General features: G+C 41.9%; 1 protein-coding gene across 1 annotated transcript in view; it reads left to right on the top strand.

Moving 5' to 3' along the window:
- The window catches only part of LOC308283020 (GTPase IMAP family member 4-like), a gene marked incomplete at both ends in the record, with an annotated part of 8,717 nt that extends 836 nt beyond the window's left edge, over positions 1-7,881 (top strand). The window contains 2 exons of the mRNA XM_080723406.1: positions 5,864-6,375; positions 7,867-7,881. Of these exons, the coding sequence (XP_080579532.1) occupies positions 5,864-6,375; positions 7,867-7,881 (527 nt within the window). The remainder of the gene's footprint in view (positions 1-5,863; positions 6,376-7,866) is intronic.
- Between the last annotated feature and the right edge of the window lie 14,654 nt (positions 7,882-22,535).

The raw sequence follows: 22,535 nt of genomic DNA, 5'->3' as shown, positions 1-22,535 counted from the left end.
GCCTAGTACTGACTTAATTATGGCTTTATCCAAAGAGATACTTACAAAGAATTATTTTAAATTTGATAATGACTTTTACCTTCAGAAACAAGGTGTCTCTATGGGCAGCCCTTTCTCCCCTAACTACGCTAACCTTTTCATGGGAAAATTTGAATATGACTATGTATATAATAATAATCCTTTCAGTGCCTCTATAAAAGGTTGGTTCAGATATATTGATGAATTTTTTTTTGTTTTTACTGGTACACTTACCTTAACTCTAGACTTCCCTCTATTACATTTACCCTGGAAGCAAATATAGAATCTGTGTCTTTTCTAGACATTTTGGTTAAAAAAAACTGCTGAAGGCATTCAAACCACAGTATTTAGAAAACAAACTGATAGAAATAATTACCTGCACTACTCAAGCTATCATTCTTCCAGCCTAAAAAGAGGGTTGCCCTATAGTCAAATGTTAAGACTTAAAATAATTTGTAGTACGGAGTCTGATTTTAAGAGACAAGCCTCAGAAATGAGGGACAGGTTTAAAGTTAGAGGTTACGATGATGTCACTTTGAATACTTGTTTATCAGAATAGAGCCTCTTAAGAGAACAGATCTTCTCACCCCGAAATCTTCTCAAGTCCCGAAAGGGCAATCTATTATTTTATCTACTACTTTTTCTCCTCTCTCTCAACATATAAAACAAATAGTTAAAAAGTATTGGTATATATTATGACCCTTCTATAGGTAAAGCTTTCATTTCTCCTCCCATCTTTGCTAATAAAAGGTCTAAGAACCTCACAGATACCTTAGTCAAGAATGACACTCATGTTCAACCAGTACACTTTTTATCTGATATACCTCCAGGTAATTATGCATGTTGTCTGAACTGCAACGCTATGATAAAGGGCCAATACTTTTTACACCCTCATACGGGTAAGAAAATTAAAGTTAAAGGAAGAATTACTTGTAGATCAAAATATGTGGTTTATCTTATTAAGTGCCCTTGTGGCTTCTGCTATGTTGGAAAAACAAAAAGAGAGTTGAGAACTAGAATAACAGAACATAAAAGTAACATTAGAACTAAAGACGAAAAATCCCCTATTGCTAGACATTTCAATGGAATAGGACATGACATTTGCACTTTAAAATACCAAGGTATAGAATTAGTTAATCCTCTTAGAAGAGGAGGGGACAGAGATCGTCTACTATTAAAAAGAGAGGCATTTTGGATCCATACTTTGAATACAGTATATCCTAAAGGTCTAAATGAAGAGTTGGTATTAAATTGTTTCCTATGATACTTTCAACTGCTGTTGTAGCAAATTGTGTAAACTGTTTTTGTTTTTGTTCTTAATTAATTGTTTATTGTCTTTTATTTTATTTTTGAAGTAATCTGTAAATACACACAGCTGTTGGCATTTGATAATTATCACTGCGTATATACGTCACTTCCTGCCTGTAACAATTCAGATACACTGATGATGGCCTAGAGCCGAAACGCGTCTGTGATGAGCTACTGCTGCTGCTGAAATAAAAGAAAGACTCTTAAAAAGTGAGTGCGGGTTATATCCTCCTGTATGCCCCTCTGGAGACCATTGGTACTGGCTGGCCTGTCTAGGCCTCTGCAGCCCCCTGTTGTACCCACCCTGCGCCCCCAGAGTTTTAATCAACATATCCAATTGCTCTTGTTGTTTCATTACAATGTCCCTGAGTTCGGAATACTCAGTTTGCCTGGCATTAGCTGCCTCGCTAGTTACAATTGCCTGTGTCTCTCTAGGGGTTACACTTATTAGTCACCAAAGTTTACAAACACATTTTTAAGATGTTTGTTTACGTTATAATTAAGAAAATATAGGCTATATAACACGGACATGTTGATGACTCCTGCACATCTGGGGACCCCCTGAAAATCTGGTTGAGAACCACTGTTCTAGGACAGAACCCTAGAGTTGATGATAGTTGCTCAACAAACAGGTTTTCTCCGCTTTACAAACAAAACAAACAACCAACTCTTTAACAGACACACAAACCTTTCTAACGTCAGGCGGTTCAGGTTCCCGTTGGCTGCAGTACATATCCACATGATGCCTTGAGGGGAGGGGACTGGAGGATCGTTGGAAGCAGAAACTCTTCAACAGACAGACTCTTCAATCAGCACTGACAACAAGACATCGTTAATCAACCACCTTATGAAAATAACCATGGCCAGGCAACATGCTCAACTTGGTAATTATATTTAATCTACTGCTGCTCAATATATACGGTAAAATGAACATGTCGTCTTTTGTTTGTATTGTCCGTACACATGGTACAAAGTATGTGTTTTTAATTACTTGTTGCCTGGCTCCAGCCCATAGACCCACCCACTCTCTGAGCGGACTGGAGTCTGAAATCAGGCTAAATTACTTGTACTGCATAGGATTTAAGGCTGGGCGATATCATGATATTAGTAAAAACTATCTACACATGTTTTGGCACAGTGAAAAACTAAAACCTTTCTGCTATTCGATTCACTTCTTTACAAAATCCGTAATGGAGACAGAATTTGATTTATCCCCATGTGTCTATCTATTAAATGAGTTGCCAGAGATCCGGGTGGATCTAAAACATATATATAGATTTCTAATTACTAATGTATATAATGTATAACTTGGCTAAACAGATTCACCCGGTTACAGCTGGCAGCGGTCCTCCAACCGTTGTTGAAAGAAATCCATCCACTATCTTTTTCTACAGCACAAACAAAAAGGAAATTACTGACATTGTCCAAAAGTTCAAAAATAAAACATCAACTGATGGAAATGATATAAACATGACACTCCTAAAAAAGGTTATTACTGAAGTGGCCGACCCAATAACATATATCTGCAATTTGTCACTAAAAACGGGCATCTTTCCCAAACAGATGAAAATGGCAAAGGTAATCCCAGTTTACAAATCGAGAGACAAACATCTTTTTACAAATTACCGGCCTATCTCACTGCTATCACAGTTTTCAAAAATTCTGGAAAAAATTGTTTCTACAAGATTAGACAGCTTTATTGAAAAACATAACATACTAACGACAGTCAATATGGTTTTAGAACTGGACGTTCTACTAACATGGCACTGATGGAGCTTGCTGAAAAACTGACATCATCAATTCAAAATAAAGACTATGCAATAGGTATTTTTCTTGACCTGAAAAAAGCTTTTGACACAATAGACTTTGATATTCTCCTGGATAAAATGGAAAGATATGGAATTAGAGGCATTGGGTAAAAAGTTGGATAAAAAGTTACATTGAAAAAAAGTTGGATAAAAAGTTACATTGAAAACAGACAGCAATATGTTCAAATTGATGAATATAAGTCAGCATGCTCCAACATCACCTGTGGGGTACCGCAAGGATCAATATTAGGTCCTAAACTATTCATATTATACATAAATGATATTTGTAAGGTATCAAGCATTTTGAATTATGTTGTTTTTGCCGACGACACAAACATCCTTTGTGCGGGGGAAAACATTAAACAACTACTGGATGTGGTCTCAGCTGAACTCTACAAACTAAAGCAGTGGTTTGCCTTAAATAAGCTATCTCTAAATCTAAAAAAAAACAAATTCATGATTTTTGGAAATAAAATTATTCCACCAAACACTCCAGTTGAACTAAAAATTGACGGTATTCAATTGGAAAGAGTTTACGAAAATATGTTCTTGGGAGTAGTAATAGATCATCAATTAAACTGGAAATCCCAGTTTACATACTGTATCCCAATACAGTATGTGCGGGCAAAAGTGGCAAGGAATGTTGGTGTCTTAGGGAAAACAAGGGTTATACTTAATTATACGTCTCTGTTAACCCTGTACAACGCGCTCATACTGCCTTATCTGTCCTACTGCCTGGAAGTGTGGGGAAACACATACAGTAGTAATATTCATCCTTTATTTATATTACAAAAAAGGGCAATAAGAATAGTACATAAAGTGGGGTTTTATGAACACACTAATAATCTATTTTTGAGGTCTTGTACATTGAAACTTCCTGACCTAGTAGAGTTCAAAACTGCTCAAATGATGTTCAAAGCAAGAAATAAACTGCTTCCAGCTAACATTCTTAACATGTTTAGTGATAGGGAGGGTGGCTACGACCTAAGGTGGGAACTCAATTTTAAACAAGCATCTGTTCAGACTACCCAAAAAAGTATGTGCATTTCTATTTGTGGAGTAAAGATTTGGAATAGTTTGACAGAAGAGATCAAACACAGTAAGAACATTTCACAATTTAAAAAAATACTCAAATCAAATATCCTGGCCAAATACAGCATTTCATAGTCTCATTATCATTATCATTTATTCGTACTTGTTAGTATTATTAATTCTATTATTATTTCTCTTACTATTACTTTGTAACATATCTCTGTTTCTTGAATTGTTATTATTATGGAATGTATCAAGTCTATTTCCTTATACATTTTGTTTTTCAATTCTTTTCTTTTTTTTCTTCTTTCTTTTCTTTTTCTTTTTTCTTTTCTTTCTCTTTTTTCTGAAAAAAATAATAATAATAATAATCTGAACACTCTTATAACTAATCAATGTCTTAATTCATGAACATGTAGGATAGGCATTCACAAGCTTTCAGCTTCAGCCTATTCCTTTTGATCACCTGTAACGATGATTATATGAATGTATGACCTGTATGAAAATATGATGATCAAATAAACTAAACTAAACTAGCGAGGACAGATATTCCAAGACTTTTCCAAGAACCAAGATATTCCAAGACCTGACATATGGGGTCGTAGTACTAGTAAGACACCTGAGGGTGACATGCGACCTCAGCGTGACATGCGACCTCGCCCTTAGGGCGAGGTCACGTCAATTCTTGACCATCTGGCCAACCACAGCGTTTCTCTGACGATTCTAGTTGTTGTCATTCTGGGGGGAGTTTGTTCATGTTTTTGTGAGGGTATCAACCCTAGGAGACACAGGGAGAACATGCAAACTCCACACAGAAAGGCCCTATCGCCCACACCCTAGGTGGGGTTGGCGATAGGGCCTTTCTGTGTGGAGTTTGCCTAAACATGGAGATGTGGTACAGAATTACTCATATATGGGCATAAAAAGTATGTCATGTGACATCACTTCCTGTACAGACAGTCAGACAGACAGCCATTGACTCCGGCCTAACAATGGCTACTGTCTATGACGGTAGTCCCATATGACATGATGGACTGGACTATCTCCATTTATAGTGTTCTCCACATCTCCATGTTTAGGCCAAACAGGTTTTCTCCATTTCTCCATTTATAGGTCCAAAAGCCCAACGTTGAGCTTGACAACGAAACGCAGCCGCCCCCATATTTACTTTAGAAAATATGTTAAATTCTAAGAACGTTTCGAGTACCGGTTTGATACAAGAGCGAATAAGCGCTACACTTCTGGAATCCTGTGCGTCGACTTAAAGTCGGATGCAGGCCTAATAACTTTATCTGACGCCCGTTGCCACCTCCTATTTACATTTTCTTTTCTGAGACTGCCGACTGCACATTGTACATCATCCACCCTTTCTTCTCTCTCCTTTTGGTATCTTTATCCTCCTCCTCCTTTTTTTTCTTTTTTATTCTTCTCTTTTTTTGTCTTTCTTAGTCTTGTGTATCCTTCTCTTTTTTTTTGTCTTTCTTAGTCTTGTGTAGCCACCCCGTACAGGAAGTGACGTCACAACTCGCTGACATCACACTGACATCACTTCCTGTACAGAAGGAAGGTTACAGAAGGAAGGAAGGTCACTCAAGCGACAAGGTTTTTCAGGGTAAATGCGACCTTCGGTCGCAATAACATTGTTTGTGAACCCCTGATTTAGTCTAATTTCAATGTTCAACATCTGTTGTTCTCAGGGTCTGAAGTGAGACTGGTGTTGGTTGGTCAGGAGAAAGTGGGGAAGAGTTCATCAGGAAACACCATCATGGGAAGTAAAGAGTTTGACTGTAGTTTAGGTTTTGCACCAGTCACTCTGAAAAGTGAAAAGGCAGAAGGAGATGTGTTCAACAGGAGGGTAACAGTGGTGGACACCCCTGGACTGTGTAACAGTAAACTGTCAGAAGAACAGCAGAAAGCAGAGCTGGAAGCAGCCTTGTCGCTGAGCGCTCCAGGTCCACAACTCTTCCTCTATGTAGTCCAGCTGGGACGCTTCACCGAACAGGAATACAAGGCCATGGAGACACTGGAGAGAATCCTGTCATCTGACGTGCGTGCTTACACCATGGTTCTCTTCACTTATGGAGACAGACTGGAAGACACAAGCATAGAGCAGTTCATCAGAGAGGACGAGAACCTAAAGAAAATGGTAGACAAATATGGAGGGAAATATCATGTGTTCAACAACAAAGATACAGGAAACAGAGAGCAGGTCAGACAGCTCCTTGAAAAGGTTGATTCAGTCAGTGAGAGAGGATGCAGATGTTATGTAAGACCTCCTTCACGCTCACGCCATGAAGACTCAAATTGCTGCTTGTGTTGCTGATGACACAATAAGGTCACTGTTTTGCTGCATGCACTGAGACCAATGCAAACAACAGCCCCCTCCATCTTAGGCCTGGCCACAACGACCTTAGGCAGCCCTGACAGCCGGGAAACAAACCCTGGTCTCCCGCATGAAAAGCCAACATCTTATACACAGTATAGACTAAAGGGGCATTCATTGAAGGCTGGGGGGATATTAGGCTTTTAGGTCATCAGGCAGAGGTTCTGCGCCACTACTGCTACACATGGCCTGCTGCTGTGGTGTAAAGCAATAAGTAATATACTTCAGTTCGATTCTTTGGGTATTTTTTTATTTTACTGGAATACTTCAACATTTCTGTACTTCTAGTTCTACGCCACTACATCTCAGAGACAAATAGACTTTAGTTACTAGTTGCTGTGTGTAGTTAGTTTGTAGATTTTGATTATTACAAAACATACATTACCCACTTACAGTATGTAAATTTTGTCCATTTGAAAAAAGCTGATCTACAATCTCTCGTATTGTGATGGGTCACATTGTGAGCTTGTTCCGGTCTTTTACGGTCACACCGCACTTATATTATGCATATACATTATACTATACATTGGACATTATGGCATCATTCATTCTTCTCATTCATAGCTATTTCTGTTATCATTTATGTTCATGTTATTTTAATTTTCATTTAATTGTATCTTCCATGCACGGTAGTTTTAGTTCGGTTGTCATGATTATGGTGTGATCAAATAAATGATTTCTCTTCATCTAAAGTCGCAGTCGTGTCATGTTTTAGTTGAATTTCTAACTCAGAAAGCAAAGGCATGTCAAAGACTTCTCCTTCAGATTGCAGTATAAATATGAAGAAAAAAAATACTAATGATTATTTAATAGATGGTATATTATCTTTAATAATTAAGGGTTATTAATACAAGCTAATACTTCTTTTCACATACGCTGATATATGCATGGTGCACTCTGATTTCAATTGTATTATTGATTTTAGATTTTTCATTATTCTAAAATGTTAATTATTAATTCAATACTTAACTATTCAAAATGTATCTCTTATTTATACTACAGTAGATTTGATTTGATTTGGTTTACAGTTTCATGACAGTGACAGTATGAGCTGCATTCTAATGTCGACCAGATTGACAGCGAGTTCAGAAATGCCGATTCAATATCCACTGAATCTGCTACTCGTCGAAGCCGCAGTGTCACACATTTTGCTTTCGTATATCAGTCTCTGTACATCACATTAATTCTCATTCATTTTTCATTTTAAATTAAAGAATTCTGCACAAATGCATGTACTTTAGATTTGTAATTCTTCACATTAATATAGAGACATAAATATGCATTATGTGCATGTGTGACAAGTTGTCCCCATCACAGGGTAAGTTGTCATAATAGTTTTTAAAAAAGTCAGGTTTATAATTAGACAGATGTTCTAAATACCTGGGTTTCATCAGTGTCAGTGCATGAAAAACAGGAACATCCTAAGCTAGTAATGAAAAAAAAATCACACCCGTGTGAACTGAGCGGTGGAGTCTGTGCACGCGCGTGTGTGTGTGTGTGTGTGTGTGTGTGTGTGTGTGTGTGTGTGTGTGTGTGTGTGTGTGTGTGTGTGTGTGTGTGTGTGTGTGTGTGTGTGTGTGTGTGCGTGCGTGCGTGCGCGTGTGTGTGAGTGTGAGTGTGCCTTGCCTGTTCTGGCCTGGCCTGAACAACAGCGCCCCTCCCTTAACATGTGTGGTCTGAAAAGGTACTACACCACTTGAGGCTACATACAGACCCACCCACATACATACATACATACAAACAAACAAACAAACAAACAAACATACCTACACACACGGCCACGCTATGGAGACGGTGTGACCACCGCTCAAAAAAAAAGAAAGACAAACACACAGTCTACCATGGGCAAGTTTATACAGATCCAAATGAACTCTAACATGAAGATTTAAACTAGAAAAACTGTGATTGTTAGGTATTTTGTTATGATTAATATCATCCTTTATCAATTCATATTGATTGTTAGATATGAATTATGATACATAATTATATGATTCATTTATTAGGTTATATTATGTGAACTACTGTCTGAACCTACAGTATACTGTAGGTCATTGTTACCCTGATGTACTGTAGGTTCTGGCTAGTGGAAATATGCAGAGAGCCACCCTACGTGTCTCTGTCTTCTTGTTATGATATGGGAATGAATGAATGAGTCCCACGATCAAACTGTCATACCGGTATGCTGTATTCTTTATAAGCTGTATGTCAACCTCCATTTTGGGAAGAGAGAATTTAGCCAGCTGCCGCTAGGATGGTATACTCACTGTTTTGTCTGACTCTCTTCAAATACAACAACTAAGATATAGTCCTTGGCTGTCTGAGTCTTATTTTGGTTATGGATTTATCCATATCCATATTGATTTAAGTTATTATTAATTTGTGATCCCTGGAGCACAGCTCTCTGCCATTTCAGGTGTGGGCCAGCAATGGTAGAAATTCACCAATCAGGATGGAATATGAAAAATCGGACAGATCTGTCTTGATCGCACTACTATAAGATAATGTGTACCGATTTGTATAGCACCTTTCTCGAAAGCACAATATACTCACACTCACTTTCACACACCGGTGAAGGAAACCATGCAAGGCATCAACCTGCTCATTTGGAGTCATTAGGAGTTCATGTCTTGCTCAAGGATACTTGAAGCAGGAACCTTTCGATACACAAGTGGCCGCCCTACCACCTAAGCTACTGCCCCCTAATGTGCCATTAGTGTCTATGCCAATGTGCTAGACATTTTTTAAATGTTAGTATCTCAAATTAATTAATTCAATGTCACACACACACACACACACACACACACACGTGTGTGTGCGCGCGCACGCACGCACGCACGCACGCACGCACACACGCACACACACACACACACACACACACGTCAAACATGTCTATAAAGGCCAGTAGGGATACAAGTTCAGACTTAGACCAATGTCCACATAGTGTTGCGCTAACCTGTGACCTGTTTTACATTTCATTAGAAGTAATGATAATGTTGTAGATCAATATTCCTACTCTGACAGTTGATCAATAAGCCCCCTGAATTTCATGTTTTAAGATCCCTTTCTTTTTAATTAATATTTTTTATCCCGCAATTTTGTAACCCATTTTCACCCAGTGCCAATTGCCTATGTAATCCTGGGCTCTGCTCTCCCTCTGCCGCGCCTGGGGACCTCATCTTCCTTCTATGCATGAGTAGTCCAAGTTGCTTCTTTTCACCTGACAGTGGGGATTTCCCGGGTTTGGACATAGCGCGTGGAAGGAACACGTTATTCCTTTCCCCTCCATCAGGCACCCTGGCTGGCCAGGGGAAGTTTCAAGATCCCTTTCATGTTTTGTTTGCATAATAGGAGTGACAGGGTGTACATGCATGGCTGCTACTGTCACCTTGCACAATCTTTTATTAAACATTTTGCCAGGCTGTTTGTAGATTTCTCATCATCTTTCAACGCTATTCAACCTCGCCTGTCTCTGTAAACAACTTTGTTGTTGACTGTAGTTGTGTTGTGTTCTCCAATAGAAGACTGTGAGGGGGGATGAGAGCATGTTAAGTGAGCTCTGTTCATCTACTGCTTCTCACCAGGGTTTTGATCTATAATTACTCATTTAAATTCTGTACATACAGATAAATGTCGGACAGTTTGATAACCGATATATTCTGAAGATTGACAATTGACGGCCATGACAATGAATTGTTCATGGCCCTGTGGTTTATTGTTGCGACCGAAGGTCGCATATACTCTGAAGAATCGTGTCGCTTGAGTGTCCGAAGCCTCGTGACCGTCCTTCCGAAGCCTCTGTGATGTCAGTGTGATGTCAGCGAGTTGTGACATCACTTCCTGTACAGGGCAGCTACACGAAATGTGGATAACACTATATATGGAGATAGTCCAGTCCATCATGTCATATGGGACTACCGTCATAGAAAGTAGCCATTGTTAGGCCGGAGTCAATGGCTGTCTGTCTGACTGCCAAGTCTGCCATTGACTTGCAGCGCATGAACGCCGCACTGGAGCGTGAAAACCAACAGGCCTGATGGAAAATGATACATGGCCGCAGGCTTTGTGACGTCCCACATCTTATGTGCTGGGCATACTACTAACCGACGCCAAGGACCTCCAGAGGCCATACAAAGAGTATCTAACCCGAGGCCCCTTACTAAGTAGCATACATATACAACATACCTTCTCCAAAAACATCAATATTGAACTCCATATGTATATGGATACATACATGTATTTTTATTAATAAAGGATAAAATAAAATAAAAATGCCATAGATGGGCATTCCCAAAAGCAAAATCCCTTTATGCACATATATGGGGATTTCTGATGTCATCAATCTCTGGCCCTAACTAGCTCAAAAGCCTGCTTTACTCTGATTTACACCCTACCTTTCCAGATGATGACCTATTGGGTACACACTTATGTCCAAATATAGAAATCCCAAGGCATCAAACCTAAGCTTGGCTTTACTAATTAACATAATGTTTCATGCCCATATATGGAGATCCCTGTCCCAATGTTATCAATATTAAGGACATATCTGGAAATGCCCATATTTGGTAATGTCCACATATGGGCATGTTTTGACATAACATAGTCAGGGAACTCCATGTATGGGCATAACATTGATTCTGTGAGTGTGCCATGATTCTGTGAGTGTGCTGAGCTCCTAGGGTTGATACCCTCACAAAAACATGAACAAACTCCCCCCAGAATGACAACAACTAGAATCGTCAGAGAAACGCTGTGGTTGGCCAGATTGTCAAGAATTGGCGCGACCTCGCCCTTTAGGGCGAGGTTGCATGTCACCCTGAGGTCGCATTCCACCCTTGGGTGTCTTACTAGTTATTTTTTATTATTTTCAAATGCTCCCTCAATTACAAAAGGTCTCAGAAATGCCAGTCAGCAGCCATTCAAGAGGGGGGAGAAAGAAAGAAAGACTAGATAATACATTATTATGTTTCAGATTGTTTGTCATGCTGTTTCCATTGCTGACCTGCATCATTCAGTGTCGCAGTAATCAGGTCCAGTCAGTCAACTCCTGTCTTATGAATCAAAGCACATGCTTGCACACATGCAGACCAGGAGATGTTAAAGGTGGTCATTATGTGCCATTTGCAATTAGATTATTTCAATCATGATGTCGTCGGTGATGTAAAAAAAAAAAAAAAACAGTGTCTTTGATATGTGTAGTGTCTGTGATTTTGCGAACCGATATTGTGAACTGCTTTATTACATGTATGCCATAAAAGGAGGGCTGTGCACTGTACACCCCAATGTCACTTTTTAATCTTAATGTCACTTTTAAAAGGCAGAGGCCGAAACACTTCTCAATAAAATAATAATGTGCATCTGATGTGCATTTCACTATACTGTGGTATCTTGAATTAGTTCTGCACCACACCTGCTTGTTTCTTAGACCCCTGACCAGTGTTTGTGGTGCGGATCTGAGCAACGTTGCGCTTTGATGGTCCACAGGTTAGGTTTGTGACGTCCACTACCACCGCCGACCCACATTCCACTCCAGAAGAAGAGTATTACTTTTTGGAAATTCAAGTGTGGTCCGACAATGAAACAATTTTACGTGAATGGTAGGCTACATAAGTGAGTGACCACAGTGAAGAATGGTGCAAGAAAAAAGCTAAGACAGATGACATAATTATGTTATCTGTTGACAAGGAACTGTCAAACCATCAAACCTGCCTGTCGTGTCATGCCCTTCATTAATCACTCATCATGTACGATCTGTTTAGACTCTCACGTGTTCTCTATCGCCATTCCTTACATAACACCTGCATGATCTTAAGAGTTTCTCATCATCATAGAATTCCTCATAACCTTAATGGACACCACAAGTATTGAAGCTGACAAACAAAAACTAGTTTAGCCGGTAGAACTTAATCTCCTCGTGTCCTCAAGTAACACTGTCTCCTGAAAAGCCACCAATAACCATATGACCTATAATGGAGTGTTGTGTGGGCGGCCTGCTGCGTCTCAGTGGTTCTTGACATCTGTGGGGGACACTTTGGTCTTTGATATTTTGTATTTCTATTTTTCTATTGATTACTCACTCCATGGAGACTTGAGTTCAACAATCTTGTATTTGTCGCATTCCGAAGACAAAAAATGTTTTATAGTAAATTGATTCCGGATGGGGAGTCTTGGGGACCCACATGCATTTTACCAATTTTTATTCTATTTGATTACATTTTCATTGTTGATTAGTCACCTTTAAATTAGGTACAGCTTGTAAGGGTCGGGCATTCATGAGCAACACAGCAAAATGTATGGGTAGCGGTGTAGCGCCCCAACATTAGTTTTCCAAACTTGATTGAGTGATTGATTATTAGCAGTTTGAAAAAAAGAAAAAGGAAAGTATAGTGATATGTAGCCTATGTATGTATGTATGTATGTATGTATGTATGTATGTATGTATGTATGTATGTATGTATGTATGTATGTATGTACGTATGTACGTATGTGTGTACAAACAATATTCCCCTGCAATATTGTTCTTTTGGCATTCACTCATTTTGAGCGTAAAGCGCTGGCAGGTGTGTGCCAGTCACATGTTGGCTTGGGTGCGGTTAATGGAAGAAAACAAACACTCTGCCCAGTTATATTATGTGCTACAGTAGATTAGGTTTGAATGGTGGATTCTTGGGGTATGGAACCGTCTAATCTAGGAGATTGAGTTGATTGGCTCAAACCTTCACTAACAAGTTCTCTATAATTACTCATTTAAACCACTGGGCTGGGATACTAGCTAGACACAAGAATGCATTTAACAGAACTGGAATGGATAGCTATAGCTACAGTAATATCATAGCTATAGCTCCACTTACTTTTTTCTCTTTAAAACTACCATAAAAACACAAAAACCTGGTTAATCAGGTTAAATATGCATGATACAAAAATGTACATAGCAGAATTTATTTGAATAGTGTTTGTCCTGTCATTTCCACCCATTTGTCAAATAATATGACACATGAGCAGAAAGAAAAAAGACAAAATATTATAAAAGGGTTTACCAAACTTTTCTCAGTTGATCCTTATGTACTTTTTCCTGTATAATCCATTTCTGAAAAGTATATTGCCTGCCTGCCTGCCTGCCTGTCTGCCTGCCTGCGTGTTTGTGCGTGCGTGCGTGTTGTGCTGGGAAGTCTCAGAAGCTGTCCAGAATGCTACCAGCCTCACCTGAGGTGTTCTACTGCCCACAGCACTCACCTGACACAAAGTCCTGGATGAAGAGGTGAACTTCTCCCTCACTTACCAAGGACCCCAGAGGCTCTGATTTAGTCAAATATGCTAATTGTCTAATTAATTATGCACAATTACAACAGTATACTTTGCAGAAATGGATTCTACAGGGAAGAATACATAGGAATCGATTGAGAAAAGTTTGGTACACCCTTTAATCAGGTTTTTACAGCTTTCTCCCTGTCTATCATGTTGGGGTAATGCGAGATAGTGTGTTATATTTCTTTTAGTGCTGTTCAACGATTAAATATTTTAATCGAATAAGTCATCAGCTTTTATCGGTTCACAATGTAACTTAGAGGTCTTCCGTGGCCCTATTAACTTGGGAGTGGAACAATATGCTGGCTTTATGCGAAAGTATGTTAATCTTTTATTCAAAATCAATTAAAAACCCAAATAAATCATAATGGTATTGCATTAAACAGACTGCAGCTGATGTGTATAAGGATATGCTGAATTTACTTAATCTGATTACTGTTGTGTCCACCTTTATGCTTTAATTATATTTTATATCAACAGGGATGGACCTTGTAGCCAAAATAGCAATATTGTAGCCAATGTTTGACCATTTTAGTTAATTACTTGTGAGACAATTAGAGATATTAATAAAATAATTAAATTGTCACTTTATAAATGTGCAGATACCTTGTATATGTATGTTGGTTTGTTCACTGTTGAGTGAGAAAACAATATTGCACATTAAGCTAATCATCTGGAGACCTCCCCAAATAATAGTTGAGATAATAATGTTGAGAAACAGTGTCCAAAGGCCAAATGGCTATAATATATAAAATTGCGATTAAAATAATTAATCGCGATTAACATAAAGGTGAGTTAATCGCGATTAATTTAGTTAACTTAAACAGCACTAATTTCTTTATTCTTTTCTTTTTTGAATGATTTTCTTTGTAGCATGATACTGTTGTGTTGCATCAGGATAAACATGAAAGTAGTTGTGACATTGCATGCCATGCCATGACAGTCATTTTAATCAGTGTTCAAGTTTCTTCCTCCGATGTTCCATTACTTAACTAGAATGGAATCACAATAATGTTCCAAGCCTTTCTCATCAACAGAATACCTGTCCTTAATGAAAACCACAACTATTAGCTTCCTTGCCAAAACGAAAACTAGTTTAGCTGGTAGAATCAGATCTCCTCCTGTCCTCAAGTAACACTCTCATCAAAGCCAGCAGTCTCTAGTCTATACTGTCACTCTGAAAAGAATTGTGCTAAATGTCACTAACGCTAAAGGTTATTGTTTTATTCATCTTATTTCAAATAACACAACACAACACTAGAACAAAAAAAGAAGACTAAGTAGCTTCCTTCTTTATTTGATATATATTTTATTTTTCATTTTCATAGTTACAGCAGTTAGCAGTATGGAGTCAGAAATGGTGTACTTGCCATTAAAATAAATAAATAATAATAATAAAAAAGCAATACTGTGATAACCTTTGGGTTTCTGGTGTCATCTAGCCGATCTAGGCAAAGACCTCCCCTATCGGTACTCCCAGGTCCATTTCTGGAACAGTTGTGCATGTGTGTGTGTGTGTGTGTGTGTGTGTGTGTGTGTGTGTGTGTGTGTGTGTGTGTGTGTGTGTGTGTGTGTGTGTGTGTGTGGAATAAAGAGTGAGATTTGTGCAACGTGCACAATATAATGAACTTCCAACCCTGCAAACAGCTTTGCATATAACATTCATTAATCATATGCTGTGCCACACCTCATCTTCAGCCTATAGACACGGTAAAACGTATAAACATCTGCTTCTCTCTCTTTCAATATTGTTATAGTTTTGGAAAGATTACATACACAAGACAAACACTATAAACGTATAGGTTCCGAACGGAACCCTGTTTATTTAATACCGGAGGACAAGGTCCCCCTATGGGATATCAGCGCCATCTGGCGGTGCAACAGAGTAAAACTCATATCCTCCCGTACGAGAAATGTCATTTGTCGGAAGGGCTGTCAATCACAAAACGAGGGCACCGCCCCCGAGTGTATATAAGCCCTATGGGCTATCATGACTTCCTCTAAAGCCGCACCTCTGCCCGCAACTAGCGAACCGAGGGGCTTAATTCGGGGGACCTTGTCCTCCGGTATTAAATAAACAGGGTTCCGTTCGGAACCTATACGTTTATTATCATACCTCCAGACAAGGTCCCCCTATGGGACTCATAAACTCCCCGAGAAGCCATGAACCGACAAAACTGTCGTGTACACCGACCACCCCCGGAAGGAGGTCTCGTCAACCGACGTGACCCCTCTCAGGACTGGTCCGACCCAGACCCACAGGGCCTGGGCGTGTTCAGACAGAAAGGAGACCCTGACAGACTGAAGCCTGCCTTATGCACTAAGGGCAGACACGGGTCCGCCTTATAATACTACAGTAATATAAGGGAAAGACTCAGGGTCCCCCCCCAGGTATCCTAGAGACAGTAGCATGCTGTCCCAGGAAGGGGAGAGAGCCGCCCCACTACACAGTAGGCGGGGCAGCAGCACCCAGAACCGTATGCGCCATAGCAGAAGGCGCAACGTCCAGGTGATAGTAGGTCGCAAAGGTGGACGGCGAAGACCAATTCGCCGCCGCACAAATCTCCTCAATGGAGACACCTTTGGACAAAGCCCAAGAGGTCGACACACCCCTAGTACTGTGGGCCTTAAGTGCCTCCGGCACTTCAGACCCAGCACGGCTGTAAGCCAACCTAATGGCATCCACAATCCATCTCGACAGAGTGGGTTTGGACACCGCCTTTCGCTGACGGGCATTCATGACCACGAAAAGCTGAGAAGTAGACCTGCTGTCCACCGTCCTGTCACAGTAGGCCTTCAGGGCCCTAACCGGACAAAGACAATAAAGACGCCTATCCTCCTCTGATGCAAACGGAGGAGGATGGAAAGCCGTCAAAACCACAGGTTCCTTCGGGATCACTCGGTTCTTAGGAATAAAACTCAAATGAGGTTTAAGAAGAACCTTGGAGTCATTATTGAGAAACCTCATACAATCAGGGCTCACAGAGAGCGCATGAAGGTCGCTCACACGCTTAGCCGTAGACAAGGCAAGCAAAAGAGCTGTCTTGAAACTTAAATGTTTCAAAGAGGTCCTCCCAATCGGTTCAAAGGGTGCCTTGCAAAGGCCCTCGAGAACCACTTGTAGATCCCAAGCAGGAAACAAGGCTCTGGTCACAGGTCTCAAATGGTCAACACCATGCATGAACTGGACCACGTCAGGGATTTTAGAAAGGCCTTTACCTGCCACCCCCAGGTGGCAGGCATCAATAGCCGCTAAATAACCCCTCAGTGTAGAGAACGCCAGACCAAGGTCCAGGCGATCCTGCAGGAAATCTAACACCCTCTGGGCCGGAGCTAAGTGAGCCACCACAGGTGGCTCCTGTAGCTCACACCAGTCCAAAAAGGCATTCCACCTTCCATCGTACACAGCCCTAGTGGAGGGGGCTCTAGCACTCTGAATAGTGGCTACAACCGTCGGTGAGAAGCCTGCTGCTAACAGGTTCTCCCTCTCACGGGCCAAACCCACAGGTCTAGGCCCCGTGGGTCTGGATGGAAGATCTCGTCCCCTGCCTGGCGCAGCAGATCCCTGTGCAAGGGGAGCCGCCAAGGGGGTCGAGAGAGCAGTGGGGTGATCAGAGACCTCCACACTCCCCTGGACGGTGTTACTAGAAGAACCTCCCGGTTGGAACATCTGATCCTCTCCAGAGTGGGAAGGATCAGTTCCAAGGGCGGGAACGCGTAGAGAAGGCCCTCTGGCCATCCGTAAGCAAACGCGTCCGTCCCCAGAGGAGAAGGTCCCCTCACTGAGAAGTAAAGGGGACACTTCGCGTTCTCCTGGGAGGCAAAGAGATCGACTCGAGGTTGACCGAACCTGGAGAAAATCTGCCTCACCACCGCAGGGTGGAGAGACCAATCCTCGTAGCGAGGATTGGTCGGCGCAGGTCGAACAGGTCGGCGCCGCCGTTCTGAAGGTCCGGAACATGGGAGGCTCTGATGGACCTCAGACGAGGCAAGCACCAGAGGGTCATCTCGCGCGCCAGCTGATCCAGCGTGCGCGAGCAGAGGCCACCCTGTTTGTTGAGATAATACAGGGCCGCCGTGTTGTCCGTCCTGACCAGAACGTGACAACCCCGAAGAAATGGTTCGAAATGCTTGAGCGCCAAGTAGATTGCCATTAACTCCAGATAATTGATGTGGTACTCCAACATGGCCGGGGTCCAGAGACCCCTGGCTGAACGCCCCTCGTGGGTGGCGCCCCACCCCGAGCGGCTGGCGTCCGTGGTGATCACCTTGCGTGATATCACCTCGCCCATGGAGACCCCACTCGTCAACAACGCCTGGTCCCTCCATGGGACCAGAGCGTCCATGCAGACCTGGCTGACCGTCACCTTCCTGTACCCTTGCAGGGAAGGAATCCTGAGCGCCAGTGTCCACCGCTGGAAAGGTCTCATGTGAAACCTGCCCAGACGCAGAAGTTGCACCGCTGATGCCATCAGCCCAGCTAACTTCATGCACTCCTTGTACCTGACCACCTGGTTCAGTCGGAAGGAGCTGAGACAAGTCAGAAACCTGTCCACCCTCTCCGGTGAGAGGCGGGCGGACATTGTGGCCGAGTCCAGAGATATCCCTATAAAGGAAATCTGCTGGGAGGGTGACAACATGCTTTTGCCAAAATTGACGTTGAAACCCAAGGCCTTCAGGTGTGACAACACCAGATCGGTATGGCGCGCCGCTCCTGAGCAGGAGGCGGCGGAAATCATCCAATCGTCTATGTCAGGGGTGTCCAAACTTTTTTCAAAGAGGGCCACATTAGAAAATATTGAAACATCCAAGGGCCGACTATCTCCTGACAAAATGTACTTTCGCAATTACAATATATTAATTATCATTATCATTATTTATCTTTTGTCAGGTGTGTGCTCTGAATTAAATTCAAATAACTCACATTACCAAATGTAACCAGACACGTAAGTTAAAAGATACAACAAAATAGCCTTTCATGACCACAGAATGAGACAACAGGGAACAAGGAATACTGACACATTATTATAACATTGTTTATACTATAAACATGTTGTTTGACGGTGCTACCAGGCCGTTTGAAGTACCATTTAGGGAGGAAGCTGCAGGCAGTAGAAACCAGACACTCATTTCCTACCAAATGTCTCTCTGACAACCACAACGCTCTCATGCATGTGCACTGAGACACAAATATAATACTCTGCAGACTGAAACAGATCTGCTTTTTTTTAATCAGGTCTTAATGGGTTGAATCTAATCTGGTTGTATTATCGAATATGTTATTAACATTTTGCAAAAAGAAAAGGCGCGGTGGCACATATTTATACAAAGGAATGCTAAAAGGATAACCCAATAAGCTCAGGGCTTGTTTTTGTGTATTCAGTTCATCAAGACATTTAAAGACAAACGATATACAGTAATATGCAGAAAACATCATATACAGTAGTATACTAATAAAGGTACAGAAACATTTGAGGGACGTCTATGCATTCTGACAATGCAACGTTTATATTTACATGCATTTTCTTATGTGGAAGTTATAGAATATAATGTTGCTGTCGCCTGTCGGGCTGAAAACTCTTATTTCCATATTTGAACTTTTGGTGTGTGTGCTCCTCACTGGCACTTGAGTCAGTAGAATTATAGATATTATAGAAACAGCAGTGACAACACAGAAATGTGTGTGGGCCTGGGAGAAATCCATTGGCATAATGCAGGGGTGTCCAAACCTTTTTCAAAGAGGGCCACATTAGAAAATATTGAAACATCCGAGGGCCGACTATCTCCTGACAAAATGTAATTTCGGTCGGACCATAACAAAGTCACATATGCATCGCAATTACAATATTTTAGCTATCATTATCATTATTTATCTTTTGTCAGGTGTGTGCTCTGAATTAAATACAAATAACTCACATTACCAAATGTAACCAGACATGTAAGTTAAAAAATACAACAAAATAGCCTTTCAAGACCGCTTCAGAATGAGACAACAGGGAACAAGGAATACTGACACATTATTATAACATTGTTTATACTATAAACATGTTGTTTGACGGTGCTACCAGGCCGTTAGGGAGGAGCTGCAGGCAGTAGAAACCAGACACTCATTTCCTACCAAATGTCTCTCTGACAACCACAACGCTCTCATGCATGTGCACTGAGACACAAATATAATACTCTGCAGACTGAAACAGATCTGCATTTTTTTTAATCAGGTCTTAATGGGTTGAATCTAATCTGCTTGTATTATCGAATATGTTATTAACATTTTGCAAAAAGAAAAGGCACGGTGGCACATATTTATAAAAAGGAATGCTAAAAGGATAACCCAATAAGGCTTGTTTTTGTGTATTCAGTTCATCAAGACATTAAATAAAGACAAACGATATACAGTAATATGCAGAAAACATCATACAGTATACGAATAAAGGTACAGAAACATTTGAGGGACGTCTATGCATTCTGACAATGCAACGTTTATATTTACATACATACATTTTTTTTATGTGGAAGTTATAGAATATAATGTTGCTGTTGTGCAGAAAACTCTTATTTCCATATTTGAACTTTTGGTGTAAAAGTTTTGCAAAAACCATAGCCTAATAAAGTCACATATATGCATGCATCACATTTAACAATTTTATTTAACTATCATCATCAATACTGTACATATCAATGGTCTTTTGTCAGGTGTTTGCTCTGAAAACAAATTAAAAATACAATAAAATAGCCAGGAAACAATCCAGACAAATTATACTCTGGAAAAACATTCTTGTTTGACGGTGCTGGCGGACCGTTTATAATACAATTTAGGAATGAAGCCGAGGGCCGTATAAAAGTTGTCCTCGGGCCGCATTTGGCCCCCGGGCCGCACTTTGGACACCCCTGGTCTATGTAGTTCGCGAGCCTGACTCCCTGATGCCTCAGTGGAGCAATGGCTGCCTCGGTCACTTTCACGAAAACCCGAGGGCTCAGGGAAAGACCGAAGGGGAGGACCGTGTACTCGTACAGGCGCCCCTCGAAGGCGAACCGCAGGAACTTCCTGTGTGGGGGATAAATGAGGATGTGCTGATAAGCGTCCTTCAGATCCACTGAACAGTGGAAATCCCCCTGTCTCACTGATCTCATCAGGGACTCTGACGTCAGCATCCTGAATTTGAACTTTTTCAAGTGCTTGTTCAGAGCACGTAAGTCCATTATAGGACGCAGCCCCCCCCCTTTTTTCTGTACCAGAAAATAACGGCTCCAGAAGCCTAAACGGCTCTGGTCGCGGGATAACTCCACTATAGCGCCCTTGCGCAAAAGTGAGCTTATCTCCTCCCTCAAGGCATCCGCTTTCAAGCCGCGGGCTCGAGTGTAAATAACCTTGCTGGAGAGGGAGGGTATTTCCGCAAACTGTAGTCTGTAGCCCCGTGTCACTGTCCGAAACACCTAGTGATTCGGATTGCAACGCTTCCATTGCTCTGCACACTGTGCTAACGTGTTGCTGAGCAACGGAGAAGCCTTGGGGTTGTACCGCTTTAGCGGGACTACTGGGCCGTGAGGGAGAGGATGGACGGGACCGAGAGGTTCCGTATCCGGGCACGTTTCCGTATCCGCTAGACGCCGGGCCGGAAGGCGCGGGGACACCGACGGAAAGAGCGTTTCCGTTTCCGGTACGCTTATTTCCGTATCCGGTGGGAGACGGACACGTGACCTCCGAGAAGCCTCGCTTGTTAATAATACAGGCGGCACATAACGTGGAGCCCGGGGGACAGGGTTTATCGCATAAGTAACATAATCCCCGGCTCGGGGAATTGTTTTTACGTTTACAACCTGTTCTAAGGCCTTTATATGCTTCCTTACGGGAAGACGAGGCCGACCCTGGGTGTTGATATGTGCTGGCTTCTTCCCTGACGCTAAAACCAAACTCCTGTCCTGAACTAGACTCGGCATTGCAGTGCCGCTCAGTGGGGACAGAGGGGTATTGCACACTAGTGAAACCATACCATTGTGAATAGGAATTAGCTTGTCTGGGAACATTTTGCAATGAGACATATTCTGCTTGTACCCTGTCTGCGTGACTGGAGAAAGCGATATTTTCTGAGTGGAAAGAAATTCCAGCCTGGACTTCTCTACACTGGCTAAATTCATGCAAAATGGGGTCGTCTGTACTAAAGCAGGTGGAGTCGAAAGAAACAGGCATTGTTTTATCAACACACTCTTTATTACAGGCACTGGAGGAGAGCACAGAGGAGAAGTATACATTATTTTCTTGGCATGAGAAATATTGTTCATACTGTTCAACCGTTTGCGCTGAATATTCAGGGGGACCCCGCCAAAGTCCAGTGTCACTTTCGCGGCGGCTTCCCACGGGCCTTGTGGGAGCTGGCCGGTATCCCGTGCCTGGGAGGGTGGCGGGATTGGGAGCGGGCCGGAGCCCCCGCTGCAGTGCGGGGGGGTCCCGCGGAGGAGGAGGAGGGGGTCCTAGGGGGATTGTTAGGTTTCCCCTGCTTGGAGGAAGAGCGCCCTCTGTCAGCCTGACTGGGGGCCTTGCTTCGTCCCTGCCTCTTCTCCTTTCTGGGCCCCTGGGGGTCCGTCGTGGCCTCCAGGAGTTCCAAGGTGATCTTCTTCGCCGCCCATAAGGGAGGTAGGGTGGCCAGGGAGGTCTTGCAGGACCTTCTCGGTCTCCCCTTCGGAAC

The sequence above is a fragment of the Nannobrachium achirus genome (assembly GCF_963921795.1).
Source record: "Nannobrachium achirus genome assembly, chromosome: 4".
Classification (NCBI taxonomy): Eukaryota; Metazoa; Chordata; class Actinopteri; order Myctophiformes; family Myctophidae; genus Nannobrachium; species Nannobrachium achirus.
This window is presented reverse-complemented; position numbering and strand designations above follow the sequence as displayed.